The sequence below is a fragment of the Saccostrea echinata genome, unplaced genomic scaffold, assembly GCF_033153115.1.
Source record: "Saccostrea echinata isolate AGI-Se365-2 ecotype Australia unplaced genomic scaffold, CSIRO_AGI_Sech_v1 ptg000003l, whole genome shotgun sequence".
Classification (NCBI taxonomy): Eukaryota; Metazoa; Mollusca; class Bivalvia; order Ostreida; family Ostreidae; genus Saccostrea; species Saccostrea echinata.
The window spans coordinates 12,853,867-12,873,583 of NW_026889752.1; the positions used below are offsets into that span (position 1 = coordinate 12,853,867).

Consider the following 19,717-nt stretch of genomic DNA (forward strand, 5'->3'; position numbering starts at 1 on the left):
TTTTAAGGTCTCATCCGAAGGACCCGCAACTTTCACTTCAAAGTGCCGAGCGCATGGTGAAGGAACAGTTGCTACCCATTTTTTATCGACTTAGGTCAGTCGCGGCCGAGATTCGAACTCACGACCTCCCGATCACGGAGCGAGCGCTCTACCGACTGAGCTACCGTGAACGGTTTCCCTTGCTCAGGGATATTATGCACCAAATCTGATTTTAATTTTTTTCATTCGAGATGGGAAATTTGACAGATTCAAAAGTTTAAGTATTCATAGATTAGCTGAACCATAATATCTAAAAATATCTAGCCATTTATTGGTTGTAATAAAAAAGGAATGTAGAATGCATAATATATTGTCTCTCTTTGTTAAGTATTGAATACAATTTGGAAAAAACTTCCTGAATTGCATTTTATTCTTTAATTAGTCCACACACTTACATTATAAAATGGGTTCCATATTCATTTACTTATTTCTCTTTCGTTTGTATCTGGTTCATAACGAAGACAATGTATGTGAAAGGTAAGTACATAGTCTTTAGAATTTGTAATTTTCTTAAACAAAGCTTATTGTTGAAATCTTCATACGAGTGTAGGAGTTAAAAAATATTCATTTTTAGGTATTACTTATATTTCTACAGCTTTGACGATTGCTGTCAAGAATGGGATGACATCTCGATGATTTGCAAAGGTACGTATATCTACGTATATTTAGATTGTTAACAATGACTTCACAATGACACAAAGATAAAAGATTCAATTAAATTCTTTACTCTCCGCTGGGAAGATGACTAGAAGTGGAAGATGTAGGGTGAAGTCGTTGAATATGTTTTTATTCACTGAGAGGAAAAACAAACGTTATGAAAAATAGCATAGAAAGAAAGATAGACTGAAAGATATAATCTGCATTATCATTGATCTTTTCAAGTAAGTTGTTCTTGGGCCATGTGATTGATGAATTCATAATTATATTTTTTGAGGGATTGACAGATACATAATTACATTTTTCTTGTAATTATATTTTACTTCTTGTTTGTTAGAAAATTTGAGCTCTGCATTTAAAAATTTACATTGGATGAGTATTATAAAACAACATTAAGTCTTATTTTTTTGATTTTCTACATTAGGATTAATTTAATTAAATTTTCTTAAAAAGGAGAGTAATTAAACATCCGGGATGGTGCACGAAATGTATTTATACCATGCACATTTCAAAAAAAAAAATTGTCACATCTCTCTTAACTTTGATATGTTTTTTCCTTTTTTTTGTCATTTGCGTTAATAAAAATAGAGAAGCAAGTATAAACTTCGCCATCGATTGTATGATAACGCCCTCCTTTTATTTCCTTATTCTGAAGTCTGTTCTCCCGGATACGTTGGGTCAAACTGCACACAGATATGTCCGTATCCCAATTATGGCTTGGATTGTCAGGGAAAGTGTGAATGTGATGAACGCCTCTGTGACATTACTACAGGATGCTATGCTGAGTCTGGTAAATAGTACTTAAATTTTGAAAACAAATTAAATGATATGATAACATAATGAATTATGTTTTTCTTCCTGTTTTCTAATCTTGGAAAACGTTGTACACTATTTAATAAACAGTTAACATAAGTAGATATTTCGCAACTTTTTTTCCCTCCTCATTAATGTGTGGCATCTCTTGGAGAGAACATATGAGATAATTCAATATGAGGATGCATATGCGATTCACACATTTTCTTGAAATTCAAGAAATGTACAAAGATATATCTGAATAATTGAATAAAGTGAAGAGAAATCTTTAACATTCCCGCTCAGAAAAAAGAAACAGTGACATAAATTCAAAACGATTCTGTCCGTCCAATATGAATATTTTCAAAAATAATTCTAATTTAAGAAGCTTCACAATCCAAACATTTTGATAATCTTTCGTTTCTTTAAAAAAAATTATATAGTTTTCGTAAGAATTAAACATATTTTTTTTCTTTTCGTTTGTTGACAGTAGGTTGCAGACAAGGTTACTTTGGTGATCGCTGTGTGTATAGATGCCGATTTCCAAATTATGGGAAATACTGTCAGCATAAGTGCCAGTGTAAGGAATCTGAATGTAGTCATGTGACCGGATGTGGAGAGAATCAAGGTAACTAATTCATTATAAATCTCAAAATGAATTTCTTGTATGAAATAATATTAAAATTGACAATAAACGATGTTTTTTCTTTAGTCACGTTCAATATCTCTGTAACCAACTCACTAAACAAGGACAAAATTTCCACAGAAGTTTCGATGTTAGTCATCGTACTTTCTATTGCTTTGACCTTTGTCGTCATTCTAGCAGCAGTCATTATATTTGTCTTTTGTCGACGTCAAAAATCAACAAGTGAGCCACATCATTTACCTGCACCTCAGATAAGAGGTTATTCGGACTCAATTAACTATTTTGTTGATGATTCCAGTCAACGATATAGTTCAATGTATGATACTCCAAGAAGTCGCCTCGAGACTGGCCGAATTTCCTTGAATCAACAACGGGAGAGTTCATCCACCAAAATATACCCGGTGTCATCTGACTACTATGAGCCTGTTGACGCTTACACGCAACTGGACAAAATGGATGGAGCTGACTGTAGTTAAAGAAGAAGCAAGAATGTTTTTCTCTGATGAATGCCAAAACGCAGAATATATTTTGTTTTCAAAAATCTTTAATCACGAAGTTTTTTTTATATTTAAGGTATACACATATTGTTATTTGTTTTCACACATGAAGAAGAACGTTAAGAAGCATTATTTACATGAATAAGTTTTCTTTTTTTCTGTCCATATTTTAAAGTGAAATTTAATTTACGAAACAAATAATCTTTTTAATTGTATACTGCTCATCATTTATATTAAAAGAATTATATTTTAAGTAATCTTACACAGGATATATCTGATACAAAGAGTAAGTAAAATAATCTTTTTAGTCTTTTTGCATAATTTATGTAAAATGTAGGTGATTGATTATATATATATATATATATATATATATATATATATATATATATATATATATATATATATATATATATATATATATATATATGAAAATAAAAAAATAACAAGGCAACAATGTTAGTAAAACGTAAGCGCTTTCATTACTTCTTTAGGAGTTTTACATTCCAAAACAATTCAAACATGTGACGTTATAACGCTACCTGATATATATATGTAAGACTCCAAAGTCCGATGGTCACGCCAAAGTCCGATGGTCTCGCCAAAGTCCGATGGTTCTGCGCCAAACTCCAATGGTTTGATGTCGGTACGGACGCCAAAGTCCGATGGTCACGCCGAAGTCCGATGGTTCGTTTCCTTTGATACGCACTGCGCTAAAGTGCGTTGGTCCAATACGCCAAAGTCCGATGGTGCGTAGAAACAATCTACGTTTATGACGTCACAATAATCCGACGTCAATTCTTGACGCCGTTGTCCTGTTCAAAGCCACCATTCCTGAATTTGTCCTCGCTTACAATTTTATTGATTTTACTTATTGATTACACCTTCCAGAGATATTAGGATTAGTCCTCGCACACCACTCGCGACTGATTAGGGTTAGTCCTTGCTTCGCACTAACCTGAGAGATTTATGGTTAGTCTTCGCACACTAGTCGAGTGATTAGGGTTAGTCTCACACCCACCCAAGTTATGTAGGTCATAGTTGTAACACACTTTTCGAGCGATTAGGGTTAGTTTCACACCGATCCGAGAGATTAGGGATTAGGGTTAGTTTTCGCATAATGATATATAAGACCTTGGCATGGCGCGGTTGCAGTTTGGAGCAGTAGTACTATGGCGTCACAAACGTTAATTGTTTTCCGCACCATCGGAATTTGGCGTGTCAAACCATCGAGGTTTGGCGCATATCATCGGACTTTGGCGTGACCATCGGACTTTGGAGTCCTACATATATATATATACATATATATATATATATATATATATATATATATATATATATATATATAAATTCTATGCTCTTTTTTCTGATGAATCTATGAATCCAATAAGGATTACAAAGGGATCACTTTTAATATCGTTTTCATTAGTGCAATTATGACCTAAATTTTTGTATGCTTATACTCAAAGGCCGGGTACACGGCATATTATGATAGTTTTTTTACAGATAATTTTACACAAATTACATAAATTACAAATTTAAGAGGAGCGACAGGGGTTTTCATTGTGCAATACATCGCACAGCAACGTGAAATGAAGAGTATTAACCATTTCAAAGCAATTATTTTCACTTGATTTATTTAACCTCCATGTAATTAAATTGAGAAATCGCAAGTTAAAAACATCTAAATACCACTTTAAAGAACTAACTTTTTAATGATTTTTTCAACTTATAGGTACGTGGACGTCGTAATAGTGTTTTTGTGACGTTATGATAGGCTGAAGGTCTTTAAGAGGGGGTCAGAAAAATGTTACAAAGGAAAAAAAATAAAATATATGCTCATGAAATTTGAAACAAAGGTGCACGTGTATTTGAAAATTTCAATTATTTTTTTTTGTTATTTATTGCACAAATCCTTAGTATCTGTCACATTTTTGCAGTACTGATTTTTTTTTAACATTTTTGAGATCTCCCCACTTGAAACCAGACGGTAGAATTTTGTGTCTCTTACATATAATGTACAATATAGCAAAACTTTATCACATATTACAATTTGGGCGAAAATGTTTTGTCAGCAATTCCCCAACAAGTAACAACGGTAGGAGGGTGAGGACATAAGATTAAGCTCATGATAATAATAAAAATAAAATCAACAATTCATCTTTTGAAATCTTTTTTCTATAATTTGTAGAAAACTTGCAATTTTCATGCAGATCTAATTTCTTTATCTAGAATACGTGATCACTTTAAAATATTATACACAATCGCCAGAAAATTTTGTCCAGAGTATCACAATGTACAGCGAGATTAATATGCTTTGTATTGTCTGTAAACTAAGAGAAGTCAGGTTTACTTTTGTTCAGCCGCACCGATGTTTGAAATTGCATTTTAGTCATCAAATTCAGCGACATTTGGTGTTCAAGAAATAGTTTTTCATCCATTGACATATCGCATTTTTGAATGAGTTCTGTCATTTCCCACTTTTCGTTACACTTTGGACATAATACAGCAGCTTCTCCTTTCGTAAGCGCATCTTTCGTATAATCAAAGAGGGTTTCCGGAGCTATTGAAACGTAAACCATATAGTAAACAATGCAGCAAAGGTAACTAAACAATTTATTTAAGAACAAACATTTCTATTTAAATGTCAACTGAAGGCAAAAACAAAATAAAATGAAATAAAAATCATTACCTGTGAAATGATTACACCTCATTTTACATTTCCTAGTCGTTACCGGTTTGTTGGATATGATGTCAGTTTCAACGCTTGAATCATGGCATGCATCGTGTACAATTCTCTTGTTATTTCCTATCACTACCTGTATGATATCTTGATGCTTCTTCAGATTTTCAAATCCAGTCTCGTCATTATAAATTATTCCATCCTCCTTAACCACAACCCAGATAATCTCCTTTGGGAATTGTAGCTTTTCAGACAATTTCTCTCTCAGCATAGATATATCTTTGACACTCTTTTTAAACAAAATTAATAATGTAAAGTATTCTTAATAGATAGATACAATTAAAGAACAGATTCTGATGTATAATAGTTGATCAAATTAAGAATAAATGATTATAATACTGAAGAACATAATTGAAACGTGTGCATATAGATTTACAGTTGTTAGTCAGGATAATAATGTATTGTTATCTTACTTTCACAGAACACGTTCCTGTTTTACCAGTCATAGTTTCAAATTTCATTATCTCTTCGTCATCATCTCTGTAAACGAAAACATTCGCAAAAATAAATGTATGACATAAGATATGATTTGAGTTGTCTCCCGCTCCCTTTCTTACCTTGAGATTTCTGGGCGTTCAATCGTTATGCTATCCACACCATTTTCATCATCATTAATTTTATCATCTTCATTTCTGTCATCTTCAACGGTTTCTTTAGTTTCATCATAACTGTAAGATAATATGTAACTGAATGACTGAACATCTACATTTGAATCCATTATTTCTATAACGAAAGAACAATGTTCGAGAAGCACAAAAAAACTTACCTCTTTACCATATCCTTGTCTTTTTCTTCATTTTTCTGACTATTTTTCTCGACATCTTAACAAAAAAAAAAATATTAAATAAATTGCGCCCAGTTATTAGCAGACATATTTTTGTATTCATATAAAGCGGAATATACATGGGTAAAGGAAGACGTTTGCTGTGGCCATCGATACGACATTTAGATATATTGACGACGTATTATCAATTAACAATAGTTACTTCCATTTATATGTCGACTCGATATATCCCAGTGAACTTGAAACAAAAGATACCACCGAGTCTGACACATTTTTATATTTGGATATTTTACTAGAAAAAGACGTTAATTATAACCTAACAACAAGACTTCCTGATAAACGTGATGACTTCAACTTTTCTATCATCAGCTTCCCTTACTTATGTAGCAATATACCCTCGTCACCTGCATATGGGGTTATATATCCCAGCTGATTCGATATGCAAGAACATGCTCCACGGTCGACAAAGGATACTTATTCCTCCATGGCACTTGATCCCACCTCTGATGATTTTTAGGGGTCCGTGTTTACTCTGCTCCCGATTTGTGGTGTGTTAATTGGCCTTTTAACTTGATTTCTGTTCGTTATCTCCATATATAATATAAATGCTCCAAAAGTCTTTTATAAACAGAAAACAGAGTACATTAACGATGTAGCTGACCTTCTTTTTCTTCTCCTGAGTAGTTCATTAATTTTTCGGAAATCTCGCTTTCTTCATTTCCTTTAAATATATACATTATATATATTTTATTTTTCTTTGGAATCATAGTTTACATGCTATGCGCAGATAACTTCAATATAAATGTAGAGACGTATATTGTTACATTTATAAATTATAAGTATGACTCCATTCACTTTGAATATATCTAAAAAGCATTTCATCATTTTGCAAAAATATTATCACATCAAAGAGTAAATAATAATATGTTTAAAGTATATATAATAAAAATTGGATACAGGCAAATAAAAGACACTTCCGCTCACCTGAGATGAATATTTTATCTTAATTTTGAATCTTACCTCTAATTACCTTCGGATTTCTACATCGTTTCCATTTCTTGTCATACAAAATAAATAATAGTAAGAAAACTACAGCAATAATTGCAACCACCAAAAAGACAACAATGATACTGTAGTCATTCCTGAAAATACAAATAGCAGAATATTACATATACTGTTCATACTTCCAAATAGTTATGTAATAAAAAAGAAAAACTTTGAACGGAAATTGGGATTTTGACAATTGTTTTAATAATAAGTATAATAAATAATTAGTAAACATAAATAACTTTAATACGGAATCTAAGATAAAATATTATGAAGAACCTCTGCAAGATACGTTATAAATCACATAAAATGATAATTTAAAGAATATAAAAATTATTTTTTACTTCTTTAATTTTGGGGAGTCGATTAAAAACTGGATTCAAGCTTTTTATAATGGAATTAAATCATGTGTCATACAAAATGGAATTACTTCTGACTACCTGTTTCCTCAAAGAGGATGCAGGCAGGGGGACCCAATTTCTCCATACCTTTTTCTACTTTGTGTTGAAGTTCTGGGTATTCTAATTTCGAAACAATAGATATATAAAAGGAATAATAATTGATGGAGAAGAATATAAACTTTCACAATATGCTGATGATACTTTAATAATATCTGATGAATCGCTACAGTCTAGGAATGGTATATAAACAGACCTTGACTATTTTGCATTTGTATCTGGTCTGAAAATTAATTTCACAAATACTAAATCGGGGCTGGATTGCCAGTAAAAAATTTCTAAAGAAGTTTTTCATCACAAGAAATGGAAGCTTGATTGAAATAATTCCACTTTTGATCTTCTTGGTAAATTTTCTATCAATTTAGAAGAAATGATCGAACTGAATTACCACCCAAAATTAAATAAAATAAAGCGGTTGATAAAACAACGGCAGTTTAGAAAACTTACTCCAATTGGTAGATTAACAGTGATTAAATCCCTGATTATACCCAAGATGAGCAATTTGATATTGACTATTCCGAACCCCAATAAGGAACTTCTAGAAGAATTTGAGAAAGACCTTTTCTACTTTCTATGGGGAGTAGAATTCATAAGGTTAAGAAAACCATAATAATTCAAGACTACAGAACTGGGGGGGGGGGTGAAAATGATTGAATATATGGATTTTTTTATGTGCATTAAAGTCAACATGGATCCAAAGATTGATTCATTTAGAAACAAATTGGCTAAAAATCCTTGAATCAGAATTAGGAATGCAAATTGAATCTCTATGGGTAAGGGGTTTAGACTTTACTGCTAACTTGTGTAATAAAATAAGTAACAAGTTTTGGAAAGAGGTTGTATTTGAGTGGGTCACAATCATTGACTCTGGTAGCCAAAATAATATGCAAATTCTTCATGAACATATATGGTGTAATCCAAGAATTAAAATGAACAACTAATCTATATTCCTGAAAAGTTATTTTGATGCAGGCTTTGGTTTTATAAGAGATCTGCTTGACTCTGATGGAAAATTTGTAAGCCTTGAGTACCTCACAAATCTAAATGTAAAAAACAAATTTTGTACAATATACAGGTTTAAAAGTAGCTGTTTTAAAAATATTGAAGAGTATAGAAATTGAAAAAAAGAAAAATAAATGTCCATTTACCGCTGATTCTCTCTATGTTTTTACAAAAGCACAAAAGAATGTAAAGATATGTACAGCATTCTCATTAAGAAGAAAAAAAGAAACAACTAAGACAATGGAAAAATGAGAAAATATAATGGAATGTTTTTTCGGGATATAGAATGGAGCAAAATATTTGAACTTCCTTTTAAAACCACTAAATAAGCAAAGTTTTACTGGTTACAGTTTCAGGTTTTGCATAAGATTATTGCAACAAATGAATACCTTTATAAACTCAAACTAATTGAATCACCTGCATGTTCCTTTTGCAAACAAGATGTAGAAACAATGAAACATTTACTTTTCGAATGTTCCTACGTTAAAAAAAATTATGGTGCTATCTTGAGGAGTGGTTTATAAATAAATTTCATTTTTCCACGAATTTTGATAGAAAAGATATACTTTTTGGCAAATCCAACAATAAAAACATGTTTAGACTACAGAATATATTAATACTTACTGTTAAGCAATATAATTTTGCTAGTAGGTTTAAAAAAAGTGCCTAAACTAATTATAAGCCTCTCAATGCTAGAAAAAAAAAATATTGTAGATAGAATATTAAATGAAAAAGCTATACTATTAAGAAATTGTATATTTTCAGAATATGCAAAGCACTGGAAAACTATTTGTGATATGTTATAATATATTTTATCAAGTTTATATACAATCAAATGCACAAGAAGAGTTAAAATACTTAATATTGTTCCCGCACACATTCTCGAGCACTTTTCCTCTTGCACCACCCTTATCCCCTTCCTTTTTATTTTTGTATATAAAGCTTTCACAGCCAAAATTTATACCACTGTACAGCAAATTTATATTTTATTTACTTCTTTTCATTTTGGTTTTGAAACATATTATATTGTTGAAATGTAAATGCAACATACATTTACTACAAAAGAAAATATGTAATATAAGTATAGGGAAGTAGAAACGAATGTATGAACTGACTGTTAATTAAGATATGTACAGTACATGTATATGTGAAAACACAAATAAAATATATGAATGAGAAAAGAAATGTGCAAGCAGAAAAAAATATATTTTTGCTTGATGATGATTGCATTATATGAGTTTTTAAAGACAATCACTGACGTGTAGCTTACTTTTTGCAATGCACTGAGTTAAGTACCTCCTTTTTATCTTCTATACTTCTGTAACACGACTGATCTGTGAATGTAAAATGCAAACTGTCAAAAGACTGTTAATTTCAAAAATACATATATTTAAAATTATTGTTTGTGGAGATACTAAGGCAAAGAGTATTTATTTCTTTTAATAAAGATGTCTAGAATGTTATCATGTTCAAACATAATCACTTCATAGCTTTGTACATGGTTTTCAATTTTTACGTGGCATACACACATTTATAAGATTCGTTTGACATGAATCTGGAAGGACATGATTGAACAAACTGTGTACAATCTAATCCTGGCTCATTTACAATTCTCTGGTCTTCTGTACTGAATCTTGCACAGTACCCTGAGAAAAGAAAAAAATAATAATACAAATGTATACAGGATATTAATTTGATGGGAAGAAATTAAGTGTATCTAGTGCCTTTGATGATATCATAAATTATAACGTTTCAAAAACTTTCTGCACAAAAACGAGAATTTATATAACCGAAATAGGTGTGCATCCTCAAATATTGCAGCAATATATATGATTATTAATATACATATTTATATTTATATCTTTCAAATTGCCCCTTGTCTATATATTTTTGCGTCACGAGATATTGGGGCATTTGATTAATATTGTATAATACATTATATATTTTAGACATTTTTACATTTGGTATATAATTTAGTAAAAACAATTATTTCCTTTTCGACAAGCACATTGTATACAGAATATTTATCATAATGTGTGCTATTTATAGTAATAGACTGTATAAACTTACAGTCAAACCTCGCTATTTCGAACTTCAAGGGACCAAGAAAATACTTCGAGATATCCGAGGATTCGAGATACCCATGGTAAAATACTTATAAAATAAGCGCTTGGGACTTCAATATCACTTCGGCATATCCGTGGTATTAGGGATATGGAAGTTCAACTGTATTTTATCAGCATTGTTAAACGTTAACCAGAAAATAAAGTGACCAAAATATGACTAATTATCGGGAATTAGAATTGGAAGCCCACGATCTTAATCTTCATAAACTTACCTGACATATACCACACAGGAGCACAAACTTCCAAGAGCATTGTGGCCTCCTTGTTCAAAACACAGTGATAGACAAATTTTTCAGCCGAAGTGCAGTTCTGTACTTTTGAAAGATTATGGCAGCCTTTCTTTTTTGCGGCCAATCTCCAATCAGTTTCGTTTGAAGGACACTTGAGCACATAGGATACCGTAGGAAGACTTTCGAGACATGATAGTCCAGTGGAAGACTTAATATTGTATATTAGAGACAGTTGAGCACTTACAGATTTATAGTTTTGGAACGAATGAATTCTTGATTTTAGAATTCTTTTTTCCAATTGTTTAATAAAAATATAATTAATTGCAACATATCAAATCTTACCATAGCTGTAGGATAGATACTGCATAAAATACCAAAAATGTACAAAACAGGCATTCTTTTCTTTTCACTTCTCGCCATTTAATCCTAAATAAAAGTAAATAAACAATTAGGAATCACTTAATTGTCATAGAACAAGCATTCTGAGAGTATTGCAATAGCAATAATAGTCCCCTACCGGCAAGCGTAATCTGGTTCCTGTTAAAAATTGAAAATGCCATAATTCCGTCAAAAATAATAGAAGCGGAACGAAATGCAACCTTGATCTATAACTAATCAAGGTAAAGTCGCATACCAAAAATCAGCTCAATATCTGCAGGCGTTTAGGGGAAAAGTGCGGAAAACCAAGTGGGACAGACTGACAAACAGACAGAGGGACAGAGAGACAGACAGACAAACAGACTGACAGACAGACAGACAGGCAGGCAGGCAGGCAGACAGACAGACGGACGGACGGATGGACAGACTCAGAGGAAACCTATGGTCCCCTCCGGTTTCAACTTGTTTTTTTTAAAATCTTTTTTGCATAATTGATAAAGCCAGAACCCAGATAATAGATATGTATCTATCAATGTACTTTCTGGTCTTTGATGTCCACGTCTATACTCAAAACTTCATATTGCATATATAGAATGAGTAATCCGGTAAAAGATTACAATCGATTTTATGCATGTTTAAATCGAAGAAGCAATTATGTGCCTTGCAAGTATGCAGATTTTAATCATAGAAATATGATAAGGAAATGATAAAAGATTGTCTTAGTTAGTATACTTCTATACCATTGAAATTGGTCCAAAACTGTAAATGAGGTGAATTGTTTTTAAAAATTTCATTCATTATTTTATTTTTATTGCTCTAACCGCTACAATATTGCTCATTAAATTTAAAAACCAGTATATATGCTTTGTATACCATATTGTAGTATACATATGTTCCAAGATTTATTCGAAATCAGAAAGTAATCTCTAAAACGAATGGGGTTTTTGGAAGAATCCTCCAGAAAATTCAATTCTAATAGCCATGACAATATTGTTTGTCGAAGTAAAATGTCGATATACAGATTTATGTGTCTAAGTATAGACTGCTTGTTTACAGAAACACTAGCGTTCTAAATTTTCCGGAAGTTTCTGTTTTTAGTAACCATGGAAAAATTATTTGTCGAAATCAAAACATAATTCAGTAGATATTATTACGCTATGTTACTGTCACAGTTATTGTTGTTGTTGGTCTAAGGGGTAGGGAATTAAAGAAATAAACATGTTTACTACAAAAATATCTTATTCTATCTAACTGCTTAAATTTCGTATTAAAAAGAACAAAAAAGAAAACTTACCTGAAAAGGTAGGAAGATTCCTTATTTATGTAAAAGGAAATGAAATCGAAACTGGAAAATGCAAATAAACGTCCAGGTAAACCCAAATATTTCGCGCTATATTTAAAACAAACTCATGTTACATCGATTGAATTTTCATCGCCACGTAGCCTTTTATCTTGATTCATTATTTCAACAACTTAAAAAGCTTGACAGCACATTTTAGTTTGTTTATCTGAACTTTTTATTAACCTTTGATATAAAATGCAGCAGTTCCTCTTCCTTTTGCACCTAAAATTTTTGTACTGTGACTATTGTTGGTCTTTTCCTATTCACAATTTACTGAAAATTTACACTAATCATTGAACAAGGACATTAAATTGTATATTCTAGCAATTACATTATCGTAAAAATAATTTACTTTATACTTACGTCCTTGGGGATAGTGTCTTGTAACACGAAAGGTGTGGGTTTATTTTTTTATAATAACAACCCCCAAATTTACATAAACATCAAGAAAGTAATGTTCGTGGATCACAGAAATGGAAAAAAAAATATATGGCATCAGTCTTTAATTTTTGCAAAGGAACAGTAGGGTCAGAATACATTCCTTTATAACTTCAATTACATAAGAGCTGTTAAATTTTGTTATAGTGCACGTGAATCGCATACATCTGCTTCCTTGAAGAGAAAAATATTTTCAATATTACTTTAGAGTTTATTTCTAAAAATACATTTTAATCACAGTGTGATTGTGCAGTTGGCATAACCTATTTTAACCCTCTCCCTAAATAATATAATTATATAGTCTATTTATAGTTCCAATATAATCTATACACTACATATTCACTAGATTCGGAGGGTCAGTGCGCGTGCAGCTGCGACGCCTGAAAGACCCTCAAATAACGTCGTAACATGCAGGTCGTGTATCTGAGCAGGGAAAACGTTAAGCAAGGGTATCGCCAGATTTTCATTCAAACAGTTCAACGGAAAATGGAAAATGGTCTTGCACAATACGAAAGGAAAGCATGAAATTAATACTTTGTAATCTGGGCATTTTTTAATCTTTCTGTAACAGAAGTTCGATGACAAAAATTGTGTCGTCATGCACCGTCAGTGCCTTATTTACTCCAATCCGGACTATCTGAACGTCGCGCACTGTGTTGGTGTCAAAAATCATTATTACCATAGCGGCAGCATTTACGTTATATATATGTTTTGGAAACAATAAACTGTATGAAAGCTACATATCATTCAGTCGGTAATTATATACTTCATACATTTTATTGTCAAGATCTAGTACATGAATAGTGCTTACAGATTTCTCAAATATGAAAAACGAATCCCTTTAATGATCCATTACAATTATGGCTTAATAAATTCAGGTGTATCGGTACATAATTTGTAGGTAAACTCAACAAAAATACATATTTAAAGCTACCCTTTTTAATGACAAATGAAAAAATCAGGTATAAACATTGGAGTTTTCTCCATCTCAGACAAGGAAAATGTATCAGTATTACCTACAGTCTCTCTGCCTAGATAGCCGAGCGGTCTAGCGCGCTGTTCCTGTACTGCTAGGAGACAGATTCCGTAGGTCGAGAGTTCAACCCCGGGCTGGGGCGGAAGTGGGTATCCTTGTAAAAGTGAATTTCTCTGTGCTTTATATATTAATATTTCTTCACTTAGGACAGTTATGTTAGTTTAAGAGTTGTTGTAAATTGTGCTGTATAAATAAAATTAATATCATTACAACTTGTATTGGTAACGATCCTCTAATAAAATTAATGTCCAAATAACTGTATCTCACTTCCATTCTCAATGACCGTGTAGTGTAGGGCGGCGCCGCGAGAATTCCATCGACATCGAAAGCAAGTTTTTTGACTTGCCTAGATAGCCGAGCGGTCTAGCGCGCTGTTCCTGTACTGCTAGGAGACAGATTCCGTAGGTCGAGAGTTCAACACCGGGCTGGGGCGGAAGTGGGTATCCTTGTAAAAGTGAATTTCTCTGTGCTTTATATACATATATATATATATATATATATATATATATATATATATATATATATATATATATATATATATATATATCCTTTCCAGAAACCCGGGAAAGGATCGAATACTTCAATTTTAATGTTCGAATTGGCAGGGTGAGAACTAGGGATGAGTGTTGATACGGAAAAAAAACGTTAAATGCATATATTGATATTTTGACTTGTATATCATGATACGTATTTCTTTTCATTTTCCATAAAAAGTTTTAAAAACATTCTCAAAGTTTCATTGCAATATTGTTAGGTGTAAATGCATTCTAGAATCTACAAATACAGCTTTATGAAATAAGGAATGCTTAAAGCTGACATGAATTCTTAAAAACGCAAAATTTGCATCAATGTACGACTTGTTTCATACCAACTATTCCGCCATATTTCTTTCAGATACCTTGTCTTATTGTAACGATATATACCCCAGTGCCCTCGTTACACTTGAGTGAATTTTTGGTTTGGCTATCGACACGTGCACATCTCCGATAGTAAAGTATTTGGGGAACACATGAATTGATGAAAACATTTTAAAACCAGAACAGATAAAAACAGTCATAACGATAATCATGAATAATTATCGTTTTGAATAACATAAATGCAAGTTTGGAAGAAGAAACATAGTTGCGCGTGTTTTTTAAAAGCATACCAATATATGCGCATTAATCTTAAAATAATACACAGTAAAACTCGTACAAACAATTTGCAATAATCTATCGTAAGAATGGAACAAACCATCGCTCCACCAGTGTATTTCCTATGCATGTCCATATGCATTCAAATACAATTGATGCATATCGAGAGAACACGTCGAACACTGTAAATTTATTCATACCTGGAAATAGACCACTGTACCCGTTCGAAGAGTGCACATGCCGAATAATTTACATCTTATATTCCATTTATTGAAATATGCATCACAAAAAGTAATAAACTCCATAAATACTCAGCAGTAAACACGTTGTCACTTCATCGTACAGCCTAGCACTCGAATACGCTTAGTCCGTGCTGATCAGATTTTGGTCGGGGAAAATATCAAAAGTAAAAAAGGGAATTAGTATTTGCGCGACTGGGTAAAAAATAAGAAATCACTAAAAAAAAAAGTCTGATTGCTGATTATCTAAAAAATAAACTGAGTAATTTGGTGTAAAATAAATGATTTAGAACACGACATGAGAGCATTTAACCAGAACACAAATTAACAAATATGCACATACGTGGAGCCGGGGAGGGGGGGATACTCTCTTTTCTCAGAGTGTCTTTCAGGCACGTTGCATCTAAGAAATAATTGACACTTTACCTGAAAAATCTTTGACAAGCAAAAAATAATAATAATAATACATGTAATAATAAAAATTATAATAATAATAAAAATAAATAAAAAAATAAAATATTAAAAAAATCTCCAAAATCCTATTTTGTGGCGGGGATGGGGGGGGGCAACTTTTTCGAGGATTTGACTATAGTGCAACAAAAAGTGGAGGAGATCAGCCTTTGATTATGTATTTCATACTAAACAGTAAAACATTATGCTCGAAAAAAGGGGGGGGGGCATCCCCCACCCACGCGTTCGACATGCAGGTTTTTTTTTTAAGACTGGCTGCCACCCCCCCCCCTCCTCTAATCCAACATTATTGTACATTGTACTCAAATATTTTTCTGCCGAAAATGATAGCATGAATGGAATCTGTCCCTCCTCTGACTACGGAGTTTTTTTTTTTAAATGCCTGTTTTCCCTCTTCACTTCCCCCAATTTTTACGTGCCTGAAGTTTTTCTTTTGCTTGTCAATCATTTTACTGCCCCCTCCCCCCCCCTTGCATACACACACTTTGAGAAACGGTGCTACGTGCCTGTTTTATATGCATGTATAGAAAGTCTTTCCATATTGGAGAGTTTCCGCAGGTAGTCTAAAATTTGGTACCTATTCAATTTCTTGTATTTTGAGAAAATCTTAAAAGATAGTTTAAGGATCACTTAAAATCTAAACCGCAAGATTATAGATAAATATTGTTTGCATTTTCAATACAAGTACATGTATACTCTCTCTCTCTCTCTCTCATGTGTAAGCATCCATACATGTAAGAGTAATAATGCATATAAAATCCGATGTAGTAAAAATCTTGGGAAATTATATAGTCTTTAAAAGGGCAGATCGAGGAATTTTTCTGGGGCAGGGTGGATCAAACCTGCTGAAAAAATTGTCTCCTTTTTTTGACAAGCCAAAAGAAAAGGGAAAAGAAAAGAAGAAAAAAAACCTACGCACCCAAACGAAAAGGGAACAAAACAATTGTGAAAACTATATATCACGGGAATGGAAACGTGGACCCTTCTCATGTACTTTCCAGAGAAAACAAATTCAGTTTTTTGTTCCTTTATAAGAGCACATAGGGTTCCTACCAAAAATATTTTAGACAAGAAAAAAAAAATAATAACCAATATCAAAATTAAAAAAAAACGTGTGTTGGGGGGGGGGGGGGGCACTGTCAGGGGCACATTGTTTTCCTTTCCTATCAACTTTGACTATTAATTATATAATATTTAAAGAAATAATACACATGCACACAACCATATTTTAATCATTCAGTCACATCACAAAATTTCTTTAAATATCTAAAACGTGTAAATATGTGTAGTTGTTAAAAAAACTTATGTAATGTAAAAATTAGTACTTTTGCATCGCCTCGTGATATCTTTGGCAATGCGCGCGAAGATTGTTGAATCACAACTTCACATTTGGGTACACGGTAGAACTTTTTCAATTATCAATATTACTTTCACATATACTATTAGTGTAATACTTATTCAACTTCAATATATACAAAAACATGTACTGTAGATTATTTTATATACACATAATTATCTCTGTGCTTGTTGGTAATTGTATCAATCGTGCTTGTAATTTGTGACGCCTAAAAGGGTCATTATTTGAAAATAATCTGTCTACAGAAACAAATTGTTCAGTGTGTGTAAATTTAAGATATATCAGTTTTTTTATCTAAAATAGTTGAGGCGAGTTCATTGCAAGTATTTGCATATATTTGATCAAGGAAAATTCGACCTTTTTCCGACGTTTGTTTAAAATATATTGAAAAATGTATTCTACATATTCCACCCCACGCCCTTTCATTTTCTTTAAAAGATGTAAGATCTGTAACAAGAATGTATGTTTATGTAATAAATTTGTTGAAATGAAGCCACATTCATGAACATATTTACTACATGTACCGACAACAGTTAGTTCGATTTCTGAAAGGTTTTATTTGCGTGACTATATTGTCTAATCAGGCAAATACCAGTGTCATTTCCACCTTCGATATTTTCCCTGACCAAAAATGCTGATCGGCAGGGACCACGTGTGTTCATGTGCTTCTGACAATTTGTTTACCGTTGAGTTACAAATGGAGTTATTTCTTCTGTGATGCATATTTCAATAAAAGGAAAATAGGAAGTAATTCTTTCGACATGTGCACATCCCTGTAGCGATAGCTGTATTTCAGGCAGATGAGTATAAAGCATTCGACGCGTTTTCTCGGCATGCATGCATGCATTACTTCAATGCGTAAGTTGCATAGTATGTGCTTATACCGTGTAGCATGCATAAAGCTCAACAGTACAGTGTTTTTGTTTTTTTTTTTTTTTTTTTTTTTTTTTTTTTTTTTTTTTTGAAAAAATGCATGTGGTAGCTTCTTTATTGTTCAAATATATATGTAATGTATATCAAACATGCATTTGCCGTTTTGATTTTTATGCATTGCATCAAAATTATTCAAAATTTATATAATCCTTTCCAGTTTTCAGTAAAATTCCTAGTTTTGGTAGGATTCTTAGATTTATTGCATGTTCCAAAACTGCTTTATCGGAGATGTGTACAGGCCTACATGTTTTCGGTCAGTTCATGACGTGTTCCAAAACTTTGATGTCGGAGATGTGTACATGCCAACAGCCAGGCTAGAAAATCACTCAAGTGTAAAAAAGGCATCAGGGTTTATATAGCCGGTAAAATAAGTGAGCGCATCTGAAAGAAATATGGCGGAAAAGGGAGTACGGGAATGAAATAAGTCGTACAAGGATGAAAATATCACATTTTTAAGAGTTCATGTCAGCTTTAAAAGGAACAAATTACATTTTGTAAAGCAGTTAAATGACGTAGACTCTTCTTTTAAAGAGTATAATTTTTTCCAGATTACCGATAATCGACTTTAAGGTCAAGATCTAGTAAATGACTTTAGACAAACTTTTTGGTGCTTGATCCATTATGAGGTCATAATCATTTCAACTTTCCTTTTCCCGTACTCTATGGCTCAAATAGAATTATGTAGAAAATAGTGTACTTTCATGAAATTCAATTCGAAATCATGTTAAAAAAATAATCCCGATACCTATATTCAATTTAAGATTAATTTAAATAAGACACTAAAAACACACGTTTTCTGAGAGAATGTAGGCAATCTTGATACATTTCCTTCGTCTGATATGGAAAAAAACTCCAGTTTTCATGACTGGTTTTCTTAATTTTTCAGTGAATAATATGATTTTTCGTCTTGTTTACCTGCAAATTATGCACTGAAACACTTTATTTGACGAAGCTATTTAAAGATTTAAAGCATCATTAAAGGAATTCTCAAATCTGAAAAATCTGTAAGCACCGCTCATTTACTAGATCTTGACCTAAGATGAAACGAATCACAATATTTAGGTTTATCGTTATACCCCTATGTTAAACCCCGAGGAGAACGCTTAAGGAAATGAACTGATCGAGGAATACTTTTAATTCTGACATTCTGGAAATGCAGAAACATGACAAAATTAATGAAAATATATATTTAAAAAAAAAAAACATCTTAAAGTCACTTTTTAGATAAACAATAATACAATTTTCAGTGTTTTTGTATGAGTTTTTATGAAATGAGCTGAAAAACATGTTCAAACCCTCATCTTGTATAACTTACAGGCTTAGTTTAATGATTCAAATTTGAATCTTGATGAAAGTATGTACAAAACGGTCT

At 32.2% G+C, this 19,717-nt stretch overlaps 2 protein-coding genes across 2 annotated transcripts; one reads left to right on the forward strand and one right to left on the reverse strand.

Moving 5' to 3' along the window:
- The first annotated feature begins 617 nt into the window (after positions 1-617).
- On the forward strand, positions 618-2,815 carry LOC133178890 (multiple epidermal growth factor-like domains protein 10). Its single transcript, XM_061313552.1, has 4 exons — positions 618-684; positions 1,352-1,486; positions 1,979-2,116; positions 2,201-2,815. The coding sequence occupies exons 1-4, from the start codon at positions 672-674 to the stop codon at positions 2,608-2,610; spliced, it is 696 nt and encodes a 231-aa protein (XP_061169536.1). The 5' UTR covers positions 618-671; the 3' UTR covers positions 2,611-2,815.
- Positions 2,816-4,862: 2,047 nt separating this feature from the next.
- LOC133178475 (uncharacterized) lies at positions 4,863-11,427 on the reverse strand. Its single transcript, XM_061313171.1, has 11 exons — positions 11,361-11,427; positions 11,001-11,226; positions 10,192-10,308; positions 9,933-9,996; positions 7,176-7,297; positions 6,817-6,876; positions 6,138-6,192; positions 5,929-6,039; positions 5,785-5,851; positions 5,321-5,600; positions 4,863-5,191 (listed from the first exon to the last, which is right to left on the reverse strand). The coding sequence occupies exons 1-11, from the start codon at positions 11,412-11,414 to the stop codon at positions 4,962-4,964; spliced, it is 1,386 nt and encodes a 461-aa protein (XP_061169155.1). The 5' UTR covers positions 11,415-11,427; the 3' UTR covers positions 4,863-4,961.
- Positions 11,428-19,717: the final 8,290 nt, after the last annotated feature.